Source organism: Dermacentor silvarum, chromosome 1 (assembly GCF_013339745.2).
Source record: "Dermacentor silvarum isolate Dsil-2018 chromosome 1, BIME_Dsil_1.4, whole genome shotgun sequence".
NCBI lineage: Eukaryota > Metazoa > Arthropoda > Arachnida > Ixodida > Ixodidae > Dermacentor > Dermacentor silvarum.
This window is the reverse complement of record NC_051154.1, coordinates 164,171,221-164,189,219: the sequence shown is the minus strand read 5'-3', so window position 1 is coordinate 164,189,219 and position 17,999 is coordinate 164,171,221. Positions and strand designations below refer to the sequence as shown.

The 17,999-nt window shown below is 46.4% G+C and overlaps 2 protein-coding genes across 3 annotated transcripts in view; one reads left to right on the top strand and one right to left on the bottom strand.

Moving 5' to 3' along the window:
- The window catches only part of LOC119436345 (lysosomal alpha-mannosidase-like), an 86,266-nt gene extending 85,314 nt beyond the window's left edge, over positions 1 to 952 (top strand). The window contains exon 23 of the mRNA XM_037703164.2: positions 693 to 952. Coding sequence (XP_037559092.2) covers positions 693 to 923 — 231 coding nt within the window. The 3' untranslated portion in view covers positions 924 to 952. The remainder of the gene's footprint in view (positions 1 to 692) is intronic.
- Positions 953 to 2,540: 1,588 nt separating this feature from the next.
- Positions 2,541 to 17,999, bottom strand: part of LOC119436344 (lysosomal alpha-mannosidase) — a 615,486-nt gene continuing 600,027 nt past the window's right edge. For both annotated transcript variants that reach the window (XM_049657027.1, XM_049657033.1), the window contains exons 22-25: positions 17,820 to 17,906; positions 15,764 to 15,991; positions 14,884 to 15,033; positions 2,541 to 13,927 (exon numbers count right to left, since the gene is read on the bottom strand). In XM_049657027.1, coding sequence (XP_049512984.1) covers positions 13,634 to 13,927; positions 14,884 to 15,033; positions 15,764 to 15,991; positions 17,820 to 17,906 — 759 coding nt within the window. In that variant the 3' untranslated portion in view covers positions 2,541 to 13,633. The remainder of the gene's footprint in view (positions 13,928 to 14,883; positions 15,034 to 15,763; positions 15,992 to 17,819; positions 17,907 to 17,999) is intronic.

Sequence of the window (17,999 nt, the reverse complement as noted above, 5' to 3'; positions counted from 1 at the left end):
GCGAAAAAAAAAAAGAAAAAAGAAATGTGCAATGCATTTAACCAGTCGGCCTGTTAAAGTAAGGCAAGATAACTTTAGCCATTCAGTACATATAAAATCCAAAGTGGGCTCATTGCGTCGCCAGATATAAAGCACCAGATTTGAGCTTTTTATTATCTTTACGTGAAGAGCGCCAAAGTAAGGGTAACATAATAAATATACAAAGGGAATTACTACAGTCGAACCCGGATATATCGAATCTGAAGAAGATCACAAAAAAGTTCGGTATATAGTTAATTATATACATTATATAAAATAAAAAGTTGATACAAAAATTTTCGAGTGGCCCTCTACTGCTGTTCGTCATATACAATAATTCGTTATATGTGGGTTCAATATATTCCGATTCGACTGTATATATGACCGTCGCGTGCTCTGACCTGTGTTTCTTCTTTATTCATTTTTATTTCGTTATTCGAATTAAAGAAGCCGAAGACTCAGGCTAACATACAGTGTGGTGGCGATGGCCACTCCTTCGCGTTTAAGACGCCCGTAAGCATAACAAGAAAAGTGAAGAAAACCGGCAGAGCTCGCAAAAGTACGAGGCAGGAGGAACGAACAACAATCGACCCTATTCTATCTAACGACTGCCGTTAGCAGTGAAACGAACACAGGGACATGCGCGATAAGTAACAGCGGCTTCGCGCACGCAGCATTTGCTCAGGAGCAACCTCTTGGAGGACGTGCACGAAGCAAGCCTGTCGGGACAGATGCTGCTGGACGAGATGCGGCGCCTGCAGTGGCGGCAGACACAGACGTCGGGCGGCCCATCGGCGCCCAGTGGCGGCTCAGGCATCGTCCGCGAGCAAGACAACTATTCGGTACAACTGCTGGACGGTCGCATCAGGACCTTCTATGCTTCTCTTTCGCCCAAGCTGCGCTAGGGCAACGCTTGCGACAGCAGGGGCTGTTTTTTTTTTTTTTTCGTCAGCGGAGAGAATAAAGCCCTCCCTCGACTGCAGCTCTGCACTTTTGGTCATTTTTGTCAAGTGTTGCATGAGGATAAATATAAGCAAGCATGTAATGGGGTGTGCGCGCGCGTGACAGCCTCGGAATAGACCCGGTAGGCACATGGCTTCCATCAGAGACCCGTGCTATATGTAGGGAGGTAGCACATCCTTCAAGGTCAAATGAGACAGAACCATCGCGGTGACTCAGTTGCTATGGCGTTCTGCTGTTGAGCACGAGGTCCCGGATTCGATTCCCTGGCCGCATCTTGATGGGCGCGAAATGCAAAAATGCTCGTGTACTAGAATTAGGTGCACGCGTACGTCAAAGGAAACCAGTTGGCTAAAATTAATATGGCGCCCTTATACCGTACGGCGTCCCTCATAACACTTTGTGCAATTCCGGGACGTTAAACTCCTCCTTTTTTTCCAATTCACATAAGTCCCAAAGGCGAGGCTATTACATGTCTGTGCACTTATTTCTCCTCATGCTTAGTCAAGCAGGAAATGAAGTGGCTGAAAGACTGCACACTTCAAACGCCCTTGGCTGCCATCACATACTTCATTCGAACACCGACAAGTTATGCGAGGAGTCATGACTTGATGAGCAATCAGAATCGTATCCAGAGTTAATGCAACGTGTAGATACATCACTATGAAATTTAGTAAAGGACATATTCCGACTCACCTGAGGTATGCAGAACGCTTCTGTTGAAAACGTTTTCATTAACAGTTCGCAAAATGACTAGCCAGCGATACCTTCTACTCGTCAGTTTCAGGAGTATCTTAGGTGGGCGTCCGAATAACCCACTATGCATATGCAAAACGGTTATCATTTGAACTATTCACGGGTAAACGGGTGCACCTGTCTCGTGTCTGGACGACTGTGTAGTTCTTGCGCGTCAACTACGGCTGCATCACTCACGTGTACTTCTGAACCTCTTCTTCATTAGCTCACAGAGCGCTTGCGCGAGGAATATGGTGTTGAGTATCGATATCGATCGGTTTTCAGGGGTTCACCGACATTCCCTCGAGCCGGTCTCCGTGAAGATCGTTTGATCCTATAGGCAACAGCTGTTTACGGTGACAGAATGCTCGGTAGGGTCATTGTCTTGACACTAATTGGATAAGATGAAAACACTGATACTATTTTACGCCTTGCGACTTCGTACAAAACATTACCATCATATTTTCGTGCGCAAACGCTGAGAGAACGTGCTGTTTTATGCCGTAGCAAAGAAAACAGTTTTTTTAATCGTCACTCACTTTTCATAAATATATTATTGGTGCTCGGGAGTGAGGTGCGCTGGTTATAGACTCGATGGAGCGATACACGATGGAACGATGGGGGCGGTTGGTTTGGGCTGTGTCAACCCGAGTTCTGACCTGATCTGCTATTGTGACAAAAAAAAGAAGAAAAAAAGCGCCTCGATTACTCAAGCTGTACGTGATGAACCGCAGCTCTCCCCTGGAAAGTCGTCTGCGGTGAAAGTACAAAATTTGGACAGTGTATATATGCCTCAGTGAGAGAACAGGAAAGAAAACAGAACACTGTCGCGGGTAACAAACAATAGTTTATTTCATGATAATTACTGGCTTCAATTTTTTGTCTTTTTCAAACCACACACAATGCATGATTTCGTGCTAACATCGATAGGACGCGCAACACAGAGAATTGTTTCTCATCGCCGTGAACAATGGCATACAGCTGTCAGATAAACAGAGAACCATTCAATGCTACATCTTACGTAGACAGTGTTTACAGTGATATCCAACAAGGTCCCAGGTGTTGGCCCTCGCAAAGGGTCCATTCACATTGTGGAACACGTTTCCAAACTGCCGGTCGACATGCTTCCCCAAGAGTTGGCCAACGTTGCGGTCTCCATCTATGTCGCCAAGCATCCTCTCAGTCTGTACAACAGCGTTGGCAACCGCACCAATAATGGCCAGTGTTACAGCCTCGACAACGAAAACGAGCGACACAATTGGCCAATACGTACGTCTCGTTTTTTTTTCTTGGTGGCATACATTTTCCCTCGCACATTATGCAGCACCACGCTATAATGTTTGAGTAGGATTTTTTTTTTCGTTAATCGTGGGACGCTATTAGTAGCACGTAACTTGTGCTACTCCTTGTGCGTTTATCGTGATGTTCACGAAACAATATAGCGGGAGAGAACTACGAAAAGCTCCCGAGCGCCTTGTCCAACATGTCAAGCTTTGAGTGACACGGCGTTGCCCAACTGTTGGTCAGCATGTCGTTGCCGCTGGTTGAGGACACCTTTCATAGCGTTTGTTGGTCCGTCAGTGTAACACGACCACAGACAGCACGTGACTCGCGCGGCTATGGTTAGTGTTGGCCAGCGTGTTCCCCAGTGTGAATAGACATTCACCATCAGTATTCGTAAATCTTTAGGAAAAAAAAAAAACAATGCGCTCGATCTAATAGAACTGGCACTGATGCCAGCTCCAAGGCTGCTCTACATTAAATCTTGTTTCATTGCGCTGATTTCCAGACAACAGACAAAACTATAAATGCAAAATGCTAACCAATACGCACAATTAGAACATCGGTACCATAACACAGCTCCTGGGAAGTCTTTGCACGTAGCGAGTACATCATACTGTGATGGGCACCACCACTGCTACACAGCATGCCGTTGACATGGCTGTGGGTACCTTTACCGTAACGACCATGCAATGATTCAGTGCAGACTCCTACCTCGAACCATTACCGTCAACGACCAGATAACAATCTATCACGGATTAGGCACGCCTACTTCGTGCTCCACATTTTGTTTCTATCGAGCTATGGCACTTTGACCATGCCGTGTCAGAAGGGCTCACTTCAAAAAAAAAAAGTTTTTTTTTAATCCAGAGGCCAAATTTCGTAACAACAAATTAAATTTTTAATTCTTGTTTTTATCATGCGTCGCGTCAAGTGTCCGATCGGGGCAATAACGGCGGCGCGCCGGCGTCCGCGAAAATGACGTGCGAATATGTCCAAAGAACAAAAAATTGAATGAACCGCTACAAAAAGAACCCAAGAAAACACTACCAAAGTTTCTACTGATGCAGTATGCTACAGTTGAGCTAGCTGCATTGACCAATAAAGCTGAAGATTATATATTCTTGGAACTCTCCTGACTTGTAGCAATCTTGCAGAGCCGCCATGACAAGCTCTCATCGAGTACGAACGAGGTTTTTACGAAACCAAGTTATCCGGGGTTTCCATGTTATTAAAAAAAAGTGCCGTTATGCCACTTATCGCGAGGCACTAAAAGAACTCTGTGCACTGCCATCACGTAAGGCGCTGAAGGGGGAATCTAGAGGATGTGATGCAAACAAATAGCTATTGACAATTGACACCCCTCATGCGTTCTCGAAGATGCTGCTGATTTGATGAATACAATTCACGGCTTTTGTTCGTCGCACTAACGGAATTGGCTCAGTCAAATGCCATCTTGCTTCACAATAGTATACTTTCCGAGACCAGGCAACGCTATACGGTCCACCACTTTCCTGAATGCCACTAAGGATATTTCTCACACGGGCCTTCCCCTTATGACTTCTCTCTCTCTCACACACACACCGAATACATTGACCATGCTCGGTTGGTTCTCTGTCTACAACTAATCACTGAGAGCGAGTACACCCTTCCACTTCCGCTCTACTCTCTTGCACCCAACGTTCCTGGTTAGTATAGTAATGGTGGTTGTGCTGTTGCTGCAGGCGGTGTTAACCTGGAACCCAGTGGCCAGCAATTGCTCCGCCTTAGCACCGCTGTTCAAAACATAACGCACGCTAAGAACTCATTCATTATTTCGCAGCCGCGCAAAAACGCAAGACGACGACGGGACACCTCCTTTTGCGCTCCATAACTTTCCTAATCTAACTTCCTTCCTACTTCAAAGGCGAGGTCGTTTGGTGAAACATGCGAGGTTCCTTACGAGGAAACCATGACACTATTTCGCTGTGTATTAGTATTTCCTCAGCGTATTAATATTATCCCGTTATTCCGGCAAACGTTTTCTGAGAATTAACGGCAACCAATTTTCCAGCTGTTAATAGTTTAATTGCGTTTCTCTGCGTACCTTGCTCACAATCCGTGACTCGCGTAACACCTGTAAGCAGTTTTCGTCTTTCGGTGCTTTGCTGCATCATCACTGCTCTCTACCAGTTGCACCTTCTAGTCGTTACCATAAAAATCGTAAACCTTTACATCTCGACTTTTCTGACTAGTTTTAGCGACTAAAAATGTAAAATTAGCCGCATAAAAGAAGTGCGCATGTGGAAAGAAAAAAAAGCAAGGAAAATGGCCCATTCAGTGGCCCTGATACAGTTAGTTAAAGCACACACACGCACAAACACAAAAGAAAAACAAATCGCGTTTATCTAAGCGAAATGTTCCTACATGATTTGATTATTGTGTCGGCTTCCAGTCACAGCAGCTGCTATTTTACGAGTATGCATGGTTCGTCACAAACAATAGAAACACCGCTTGTGCTCTCAAACCTTCGCTTAATGATAGCGACGCTTTTGTTCTACAAGGGCAAGTAAAGTTTGTTTTTCCCAAGCAGGCTTCAAGTTTTCGGCGACAGGTGCCAGTCTAGAACCTAGGTCTGAAGAAGTAACCAAGGGGCGCGTCTAGACGAACTCTGATCTGGTTAAACCGAGAAAGGTCGCAACAGAAAAAAATACAATGTTCCAGTTAAAATGACTCCGCACGTCTAATGGCGCCTCGGCACTGCGTGGAAGCACCCAAATATTTGGCGGTGAGAAATATACATACATTTCACAGACACAGATACGTCTTCTTTTTGTGTTTACTGCTTTAGTGCCAGAAGACGTTAGAAACTACACAATGCCGAACACTCACTCGAGGGAGTGATAAGTTAACATAGGTCATTTACGCTAGCAACCGCTAAAAACTCGCAAGAAATAGTAGTCGAAGGAGCAACAGGAAATATATATCTATGTATATATATATGTACATGTGAAATCACCACATATTTAGGGCTGAAGGACCTGGAACGCACTGCGCTTACACTCGAGCCGCAGCGCAAGTACGACAAGGGATTCAGCGTTATGATATTATGGAGAACAGGTAAAGTGGCCAAAGTCACACACATACATCAGAAACGCGGTAATATGTCACGTTGGTCAAACTAAGCTCTGTGCGTGTACCGGCTTTCGCCCCCGGTGCCATAAAAAATGTTTGTAAGGAAGAAAAAAATAAATGCGAAGTTGCGATGAAATCATCACTCACCGGTGCTTTTGTCATTGCAAGCACGCATAAGATTAAACTCTGAGACGTTTGCCACTGCGCGTTGCACGCATAACAGATTCGACAGAACCGTGCGCAGAATAGGTTTTTAACATCGTCCGATAGGAGTTGCGGCCAAAAAGTGCGCCAGTACTAAAGGTAGCTGTAAAACACCTACAAGCACCCAAGAAGTGCCAGCTGCAAGAAATGACGCTTGTACGCGCAAGTATTAACGCCATTGTCAGGGTTACATTAGACATAAACAGATTCACTACGCAGGTAAGGTTACTGCTCCCCTCCCATCAGCCCAAAATTGTCATGCAGCGCGGCAGACTTGTCAACCGGTTGTACGTGGACACGGGACGCCTCAAGTGACGAACAACAGCCACGCGAACATAATCCTGGAGCCCCTTACAACTACTTTTTAACTTTATTACCCGCCCACCGCTATAATTACCTTACGACGGATGCATTGTACATAACGTTCTAATCTGCAGTTAGCGTTTTTCTTTTCTTCCGACTACGGGTCCCCACGGTGTACAAAAATAAATAGTCACGGCATTAAAAAAAAACGGAAATGAAGGCTACAACGGCACAATTATGTGGTGTCTACAACCATTGCAGGTAGCCCCGACTCCCTGGCGAAAGCCAAGAGAGAGTCGCAGGCCGCGCGACGGTCCTATAGACTCCACTCTTCGCAGCCGGCGACCTCTTTCTGCCGAAGAATGCTTTTTGCTTGTCACACCGCAGGGCCTTGCAGTCCCGAACTCGATACTTCGCGGTAGGTCTGATAATTGTGGTAATGAAAAAGCATCTGGCGTGCGTTAACGATACGTTATTACTTTCCATGATTATCAAAACAGATTCAGGTTATTTTGGCACGAAAGGAACGAAAGGCGAGGGCGAGCATTCACATCTAATTCAGGGACGGAGAATATCGCTTCTATTCCGAACAGAAGTACGTGCCACGAATCTTCGACACAACATATCTTACAACAGTACGAGTGATGTACGTGTAAAGCTGAGTGCGCCAGAACGATCCTAACATTAATTAGCACTGAGTTCGTTCTAGTGTTTAAGTTGCTACTGCAGATTAAGCGACTGTTAAGGCGACGTAAATAGACAATGCATCCGGTGAAATGTCCATGAAAGTTTGTTTCACTGTTCGCGCCAGAATCGTTCCGGGTTTCTTTCTTTATTTCACGCGAGAACCCCAATATTCTTCAGATCAGGCTGATTCGAGTAACGTGAGACGGTCCGCACTTGATCCTTTTGATACATAGTAGCAGTGCCAGCTTTCAGAAACAAACAAGAAGCTTGTTATATATGTGCATGCACGCATAGACACGTTTGCACACGATCAAAAAAAAAAAAATTCTGTCGATGCTCGAACTATAAAAGACTTGACACAACCCTACATCTATTGTACACCCATGTCGCAGACAGAAAATGTGAAATGCAGCAGGATTTCGTCGAGAGAACCTTGAACAAGAATAATGTCATGCCTATTTTTGCAAGCCAGTGTACAAGGAGACGCTAAAATATTGCCATCCACATATACACGTTGTCGTGATCTAATGGGCCACGAATGCGCAAAGCAATCAAAAGAAAAGCACTAAATAGATGCGCCTCGAGAAATGACTCGTGCTGTCGGGATATATTAGCATCTTTTAGCAAACTGTCACGCCTTTGTCGCTATCGTTACCGTCGCTTCCCAGCGCTAAACTGCTCCCGTGAGCAGACGCACAGTGTGCGCCTGGCAGTGGAAGTAACGATGGCATGACGGTACGGTCTAGTTAAAAGCACGAGTTCAGCAAGGACAAGGTCGATCAGCTGACACCACTCGCCTTTGCGTACACATACTGGCCTATTACTAGAGTCGCACTCATTAATTCATTCCTTGAGGTACAGCAAAGTCGACGGCTGGGCGCAATTTTGTGACTAATAATCTTAGAAGGCGGGAAGCAGCGCACAGTACACGACACAACAGGAGAGGTTGTTTTGTCCGCATCTTATCCTTTTCTGCCGTGTACTTTGCGCTGCTTCCCACGTTTCAGAATCATTCCTTGAGGCTTGAATGTCGCGCGGCGGAGCAACAGCTCGACGTAGTTGTTGGCCCGGAGATGTTGAACACTTCGAGCAGCAATATTTCACGGCAGACCCGCGTACAGGAGCAAGCGATTTTCCCGTTTCGGCACTGGTACTACATAATCTAGGTCTCTTTATATATCCCGATAGTATACACACAACTAGCACAAAGAACAGCCATACTGATGTCATCCGCGCAAGAAAATGTTGCGCTCGAAGAGACAAACATCGATGATTGTTTGCACACACTCTGAGATAACATGCACATTCCACTGTACACGTAGTGTCGGAGAAAGTGCCAGTAAAAAGCGATCGCAGCCGACATTTCCACTCCTTTCGTTCGTATTTTTTTTTTCATTTTGCCTGTACTTTACATCACGCTACATTACTTTGTATACAACAGCAAATTTCTGGACGTGCTTGCGTGATAATTAGTGCGTAGGCTGTTAGTACAAGGACTCGCGGAAAGGGTGCTTAGTTACTTACGCGCTTATTTACAGGTAATAGATAATGACAAGTTAAACAGAGAATATATTATCTCTTTAATTCTATGTATATATAGGTGTCTATTTATATCTTTATCATACAGCTATAGATTTCTCCCCCGCTTCCCACTAACCTTGTATTTTATGATTTTTCTTCTTACGAAGCAATGTGCTTCACATCGAGCAAGGCTCCGCCACCTGCAGCGTCTCGAAAGAAGTCCAGGCTGTCACAAACCACTGTCTCAGCGATGACAAACTTCACCATAAGCGAGTTTTTCATTGCGTGTCGTCTCAAAAGCAAATACAAGAGCCTAATACATGTGCGCAGAATTCTGCCGGTGGCACGTACGCGAGGAAAAAAGCCTGCAGTTCCCTCGCGTAAGCTTCGTGGTTCAGATGAAAACGCACGTACTAAGGCCTGACTCGTACATCGAGAGATGACTTGCAGCTGGGACCGATTTTGTGAAACGAAAACAACATTTCGTGCTCAAAGCAACATCGAACAACCGAAGCGTCATTTCTTTCCTGAACTTATGACGAATAGCAGCGTCGGCAAAAAAAAAAAAAAAAAGAGCCCATTTTCTAAACAAAATCACACGCAGATAGCCTCTCATATTTAGTTCACTAATGTGACTGCAGCCGAGATTTTCTTCTAAATATTCGGCAAGGAAAAGATGTCATCGCCTGACGTGGAATAGCCGCGCAACCTGGTAAAAAAAAAATAAGAAAAAAAAAAACGAGGTGAAGCACAGTTGTCAACGCAACACTTCGCGAGAGCTCCAAAAAAAAAAAAAAAAAAAAAAAAGAAACCATAGGCGGGCGGGAGTAAAACGCCGGAGGCAATAACAAAAATCACAGCTTCAGTGCCACACGGTGGCAAGGCGGTAACGGTGTAACAACATATCAAGCGTGCGCCCACAGAGGCGACATAGTATAACTGCACACACACAGACAGGTTTCAGCCTGCACGCCTCGAAACATAACACAAGATGGCGGAAACTGTCAGTTGGCTGTGCAGGCCTGTAAACGGCGTGCGGTCGTCGTCATCATAGCTGCACGGATGTTTGCGCATTAAATTTTGCTGATGCAGCGATGTGAAGACGGAAGTGAGAAAGCAGACTGTTTTCACTCCCGGGTTATGAGAGATTCGTATCACGGATAATTCGAAAGAGTGGTGCCGCAGCCAGACTATCGATAAGCGCAAAACCGTCTGCGCAGCTTTACTCGATCTCGCAGTGCGCAAATGCAATCGAAAACTTCTCATTATCCATCCTATCAATACACGGCGAACGCTATCCTACTTAAATTGTACCGTTATCCGCAACATGCCGGAGATTACACGCACTAGTGCAGTTTCTGAAGAATGTAATGTTACATTATATTTCCCCACACAATTCCCCCACCAACCGGGAATAAACCAACGCTGGGATAAACTATCTGAGGGCATGTAAGCCTCTTTTATGCACGGGTTGCACCTCTCCATCCGCCGATCACTCCGTGCCAAAACTGAGCCACCCATTTTAAACCGCGCATGCGCCGTGAGTTGTTAGAAGAGTTTAATTAAATCTACATTCAGTTAATGCCAAAGGAAACACAGCCCGCCTTATGACAAGGCCATGGACTTGTCCGTGCAGTGCATGGTGCCAGTAAAGCGTGCGCTTGATGTAGTTGTGTCATGATACATAGGAATGGCCTCAAAATACGTCGCAATAAAGTTCATGCTGCTGCCGGCGGGCACATATCCAGGTCGCCACGATGCGCATATATATGACCCAAGAGCGAGGAAGCACCGTCGTAACCACTCATAAGGCGACGTGAGACCTTACATAAGCGCGACTGAAGGCGCTACATAAAGTTGTAAGGGCAGGAACGTAAAACCCAGGGCATGGTATCGGAATGTGGGTGGTTAGGTGTGCCAAACAGAATTACTCATCCGATCATTGCAAGCACAGTACTATCGGTGCATCATCGTCACCCTGCACGCTCAGCCTACGGTAAAGAAACTGATCCTGCTTATATAACTAACTCCGGTAAACTTACCGACGACCTCGGAGGTGCCATTTCTCGGAGTAACACTAACAAATCTCGTCTCCCATAAGTGAAAGAGCGTTTCGCGGGCATAAAACAAAAAGTGAAACGTTTTTTAGTGAAACCTGGGCAATCGGCTCTGGACGCGGTATCCATGGACACAAAAGACACGAGAAAAGCCATCTTCCCGGCTTCACAACGCGTGCTCTCTATTCCCTGTGGCCGTGTGCAGCCTTAACTATGAAACCCTCATTGAAACAAACTCTCTTTCGCGTCTGCTGGTCACTCGGAGAAGTGGAGCCCAGCGCCTCCGCAAACATCGGCGGAGGACCCGGCCACATCTGCCCTACGGGTCTCTAATGATATTGAGCCCTGCCTCGCAGCCTGCCGATCCAAGCTCTTGCCATTCTCTACAGACACACCACGTACGGTGGTCTGATCCTCGACAGTCGTCGGCTCAGCTACCATCGATGGATAAACTTTCCTGTTTCCACCCTTCGCTGGCCTTCGAATTTGTCTATATTTATCAATAAATTAGGTCCCTCCCTCCCCCTCGGTTGCATGCTGCCATTAATAAGTCTGTCAATCAGCTAACAGATTTATTCTTCCCATTCATAGGCTGGAGATAAATTTCAAAGCGACTTCTTTAATAATAAGACTCCCGATCTAGCAACATTTCGCTTGGTCCGTAGTGGTTTACTTTAACGTGATTCTAATGCCCTAGAGCTAAATTTAATTATCAGAACTGAAATTAGAACTGTTATAATCAGATGTGACTTTTATGAACACGTTTACGCGTGGTAAATCAGCTTCCTTCAATGTTCACGCAGTCAGTGGCGACAGCCACAAGTCTGAAATGGCTCTGAACTTTAGTTATAGAAGTTTTTCACCGAGCTTTCATGAAATAGTAGTCTTAGGCCTTCTGCACACAGAGAGAAAGATAGAAGAGGGCCGAAACAGAAATTAAGAGGAAAATAACTACGGGAGATTATCGATACCGTCGATGTACGTACAGCACGAAATTGCGCGATAACAACGATGATCAAGCTGGCGGCTACTCTCCGTTGAGCTCACAACAACAATGTTTTGTTGACGAGGCCGAATGGCACACTGCCTTTGAGTTTTCAGAAGTGAAGCTGAAATGCAAGCACTCTGTAGGTTCCCCCCCCCCCCCCCCTCCCCCACCTTTGTTTTGATCAAACGTCATGGTCGTTCTTCAGATGAAGTGTTCGCCTATTGTGAGGTTACGACAGTGTCCTAAGGAGAGTGTGAACGAAAGGAAGTGGTTGCTAACATCACGCCTCAGCTCGTGGGCCTTGAATAACTGTTATAAAAAAACTCCCCGCTTCTCAGTGTAGACTAGATGTGTAAGGCGGCGTTTTGCAGCTTTAGAAGCAAAACAATGCGCCTCTCGACTTTGGAGCAAACATTGGTCACTTCAAGTTATTATGCTTGGAACAACCTGCGTTCCCTCCAGCGCAACAGACATGGGACATGCCGACGGGTCACACAATATTTCACATGCTCAACTCATGCAAGAAAAGTAGCAAAAACATAAACAAGTAAGATACCTCTTGGAAGCGCCTGATACATGCAGCATATACGCTATCGGAGACAATCGAGGTGTGAATAGTTGAAATTGTGTCCTGGGCTGGCCATTTTTGCAGCGATGCCTTCCGCTCAATTCCATGCCACTTTCATCATCCACCGTTGACAGCAGGCTGATCGCATTGGTAGCGCGGGCGGAGCGTCGCTTGGACCTCTGACGAAGCGCGAAAAGGAATAGCATCGAAAAAGGTATCGCTGCAATATCGCGACCCAGAAATGAAACAACGACCTTTAAGCCAACGGCTTCACGCGGCAAATTCCCGCATAGGTAACGGTAATGCCGCTAATTAGCGTGTGATGCTGGTAAAATTCTCACTTGTGTCTCTAACATATTCACGCGTTTGGATTCGTCCGCCCTACCACCATAGCTTCTCTGGTCGCGCCTTGATCGTCAAGTATATTCACAGAAAGTCATGACGATTGCCATATTATGGTTTAGCAAGCTCGCGCAGCGAGTCAGTATGCCACGAAGCCGAGGCAGATGTGAGAAAATAAGCAAGGAAGATATTTTTGTCAAAGAAGGCGGCATAGCGCACTGTTTGCGTAAGACTATGGAAGTACTTTGTTTTTAGGCTTACCAATTACCGCTCGCTTGCATGCGCTTAAGCAATGCGCTGAATTATCCCTGAAACATCTTCCCCGTGTAGGGTAGCAAACCGGACGTGCGTCTGGTTGACCTCCCTACCTTTTCCTCCTCCTCGTCCTACGAAAGTCGAGTCATTTTATCCTTCATTGACATGATACACAGCGGTAACCTTTTGCTAATAACCAAAAGAGTTGAGCATGTTAAGAACTAAGACATGTATTTACACGTCAGCATGTTTTGTTCCCAGTGCGCGCCGTAACTTCTTTCCCCGAACGAAAAAAAAAAAAAAAAGAACACCCCTCTAAACTCTGCTACAGAGTTGAAGCTACCGATGCCCGCTGCATCGGTAGTTAGTCGACAGAACCGAGCTTCAGTTAAGAGAATATGTGCCCACGAGCTGGCTTGCCAACGTTGCCGCCGTGCGCAGCTATCTTGCCGGTATGACCGCATGGGCAGGCGATTCGACAATGTGCTATATTATAGATGTGAAGCTGATACCAGCAGCGTCTATATCGTTCAAAATAATTAAAAAAAACGCGAGGTTTCCGACGTTCCTATGGTATAGATGGAGATAGAGGCTAGTTTGCTAGCCTATGTTCTTGGGTTCTAGCGTCACCAGGAACGTCCGGATTTCGCCCGGATTCACCGTCACCGTGAAAAGCCGCTCTTCGATGGGCAACGAAGCCTTCCTGGGGGAAGATGCGCCGGTGCCGAGAACGGCGTTCCGATGCCCCACCACACGTTGCAGCAGAGCTGGCGTGGGCGACGCCCGCACGGAGTCTCTCGTCTCGAAGTGGAACCTGGTCGTGTTTCGCAGGTACTCGTGTGCCGACAGCACGGTTTCTTCGGCGGCCGTCACGGTGTACGGGACCAACATGTTCTGCAAAGAGGTGGTCCACACAGATACGAGACGTCTGAGTATGAAGGGCAGCGAGAATTAACCGACATTGCACCCGGTTTGCTACCTCACACTGAGGGAGGGGAAGAGGTGACCTACGCAGCGGATGCAGTGTGGCCCGTTGGGTAAAGACTGCCGCCTACATGATTTGTATCTGTGTCGTCCCACACAACGCGTCAACATAGCTCAAGTGAATGGACTCGTAAAGGTCGGCTGCTTGCCCATCGCTATCACCGTAATATATGTCTGCTACGAACCTCGCGTGCCAAAAAAATCCCGCCGGGAACCAGAGTTCTTTAGGTTGCGAGTGTGAGTACAGTGGTGTGAGGATACGAGCGTCCCTGGCGGTCCCCGGAATAGTTTCGAAAGCGACCACGGGGGGCGGGGGGGGGGGGGGGGAGGTACTAAGTATGACCGTAGACACAAGCTTGTTCAGCCGGCTGTTCAGTACTGTTCACAGTATTGTGGTGCCCCTGCAAGGATGCTTGGACAAGGAGGTCGCAGCGCCACCAGAAAAGTCTGAAAGTAGTTCGGCGTCGGCACGCCTCTCAAGTGAGTATGGCCTCGTGAAACCGCGACGCTACGGCCATTTCGCCAAGTCACTTCAATTTGGTTGCCACGCTGTACGGAGAGACGAAGTACCAAGACGCTCTATAGCCTCTACAGACGGCACACTTCCGGCGGGCGCGCGCGCACCTTAAGCACGCTGCAGCACTGAACACGGCATTTTTGCAGTGATTTATGGCGAAATGCTACAGCTTGTTCGAGGCACAAAGCACATCTGTACGACAACAGTCAGCTTGCAGATTGGCCGCAAGCACGCGTTGTTGAGTACCGCCAAAAATCTTTCGTTTTAACAGCGGAAGGTGGCACGGTCCAAGCGCACTCAGGAACTAAATCTGCGTTCGAGGAAAAGCAGCGCGTTAAGAGTAACTCACCTTAAGGGATACCGAAGCAGGCTTGTTAAGCCTGTTGTCTTTGACGCCAGGGTAGAGGTGTTCAAGGCGGACGATCGCACGGTTTCCTCCGACGGGTTCTAATGTCAGCAGGTGCAGGTTTGGCGGTAACGGATACTGCAGCCCACTCGCCTGCATCGTGGTAATTGTGAATGGAACGTCAAAGTCGCTCAGTGACTTGCCCTTACCTGCTTGATTGATTGTATACCACTTGATCAGACTAATTATCGAAGCCTTTTGATGTGCGCTTTTTCTAGCTCTACGCGTAAAAGTTCGAGCCCCAATTTTACAAGTATTTTTTTCTTTAATAAATTACACTCCCACCGCAATTACTTTGTGGGCTTACTGCTTTAGTAATTTTGAAACAAGAGAGTTTCACAAGTTTCAGCTGTGATAAATATAACAAAACTTCTTTGAGGGAGAGAAACATGCAGACGAATGCGTCAGTACTTACTGCAGGTGTGTACGTAGCAACACAAGACTGACGCATCGCCATATTTTGTTTTAACAGGCATTCTATTAGTCTATCAGTATGCAGTTCGAGACAAAAAAGAGAGACGGCATTTTGTCACGGCTAGGACGCACGATCGGAATCCCATTGTTGTACACAGTGCTCGCGTAGAGATGGTGGTAATATTTTGTCGAATATCGCTAAAAGATAGTGGGTTGCCTACAGTCTCTCAGTGCAGGGCCCCACCACTGTGAAACGCACTTATTCTGACGGGGCATCGAACGTCCACCTTTTTCTTGATCCAAATGTAATTAACATTAGCATTCTGCTTAGCATTAAGGCACTGGGATCCTGGGCGGCGTGAATTATGTCACGCACTGCAGCTAGGCTGTCAGTAGTAATTCAACGTACCCTTGGCACCGGGATGTCGAGCAGCTCCCGGTCACGCGTGTGGAAGGCGAACTGGGGCGAGAACACAAGCCGGTTGGCCATGGAGCGTAGCATCCGCTCAGAGTCCTCAATGGAGCCCAAGAAAACGCGATGCGTGCCACGAGCCACAAGGCCCCGCTTGTCCACGCCAATCTCGTTCAAGGGCTCCTCGACGCCGAACGAATCGTCATACTGCAGCCGCCGGTGAAGCTGCGCAAAACAGTTGCCAGCTGTTAACGTCGCAGTCACGGCCGTCACTATACACTACGTATATATATATATATATATATATATATATATATATATATATATATATATATATATATATATACAGCGTCGTTGCCGTCTAAGGGCTACCGCCATTGTTAGGGCTGTCGCGAGCGTTATAAAGCCTGCAAGCCACAAATAAGTATCTCTAGCTGGAGCTCTGTATGACGTCCACCGCATTGTTTATAATGACGGATATAGCGCTACGCGCGTCACAGGGCATGGAACAAGCACCACCCTGGCACAACTTTTCTGCCATCGGAGCTGGCGCCTATTGGAACCACCTGCGGCCTAGGTCAGAAATATACTGCACGTATGTGGAAGCTGTTGCTGAGTCCTATGCAGGCTATCCTGTAACCATGTTTTACAGGCTGATGCCGAAAGTTCTGCTTACCACTGCTTTGCAGTGCAATGGTAACATAACAGTATACAGTTCCAATACGCGGCCTTATGTCCAATACGGTCGCACAGGGTACACTTTTAAGACTTACATGACGCCCTGACGTGCAAGAAATAGCAACGCGAGGGAAAGGGCTTAATTGATTTTTATGTCTTTCAGGCTTCGCCCTTCGAAATCTTTGTTGATGGAGAGATTTGAAGCAATTTATTTGTGTGATTGCTGAAAGGTGCCGTGCGCAGCTGCAACTCTCCTGCCATGTACGCTCGGTTATCTTAAACGTAACCTGCGCGATGCTCCGGCCATCACCAGACAAATCGCCCATCAGACATTCGTAAGGCCACAACTGGAATTCGCAGCCCCTATCTGGTCACCTCATCAAGCTTACCTAATCGCGACTCTCGAGTCCGTCCAAAACCGCGCCGCCCGCTTCATTGTCAGAGATTATCACCGCGACTCTAGCGTGACTAGCATTAAGTCATCTTTATCTCTCTCATCTTTTGCATCGCGAAGAACCATAGCATTGCTTTGTCTGTTTCACAAAATTGTCCATAGCACGCGCCCGTCCACCCTGCCGTTTACACGTCCATCTCGTACATCTCGGCGTCTGCATAATCATCTCAGTTTCCAGCGTATCTTTGGCCGAAGTAATGCTTTCAATTCATCCGCGTTACCACGTGCCATTCAGCATTGGAATAACCTACCAAACGACATAGTTGACATTCTTGACCCTGATTCCTTCAAAGCACGCTTATGCATATTATTTCCATAACTCATCACAAGTAACCTTATTGCGCACCTAAGTAATTGCCTATAGCGCAGTTGTATAGCTTTTTTTATTTTTTTAATATTTTTTTTATTGCGTTAACATTGTTCTTTCATCTTCACCTGCTACCAATTGTATAATTTCTTGGTACTCCTTTTTTGCTACTTCACACAGTCGTTTGGTTTCATTTATCGCGTCATTTATATTGTTAGATATTTGTTCTTTCATGTTTACCCGCTAACAATGTATAATTTCTTTGTACTCCTTTTTCCTTTTTGCTAATTTCCTGTACCCTCCCCTCACGCAATACTCCTTCGGGAGCCTGTGAGGTAACTGAATAAATAAATAAATTGCACTGTATAATAAGTGTGTCCTTGAGAGCAACCATTAAGGAAAGTAGTGGGGGAGGGGTGGATGCAACCTCCCTTGCTCCTTCGCTTCCCAAGGCATCACCTTGTGCTTTGATCCAGACACCCTTTGGCTCAGTAATATTTTGGGGACCTATTAAAAAACGCTGTCACTACATATATATCCGTGCTGCAGTTGGTAAATTTAGTATTTAGGTTTTTATTTTACAGTTCATGGCGCGAGATTACTTGAACACTCACCATCAATTCCAGTTCGCCTTCATGTAAGCTGCTCCCACCTTGTGGTCGGTCTGGAAACACTGTCAACTGGAGGTCATGAGTTTCATTCTGAAATTAAAGTTAAACAAGGTTTAAACTCTTGTAAACCTAGTTATCCCGAGCGAAAGGTCTGTTTGGCTTGGTTTTGCAAAGACTATGCAC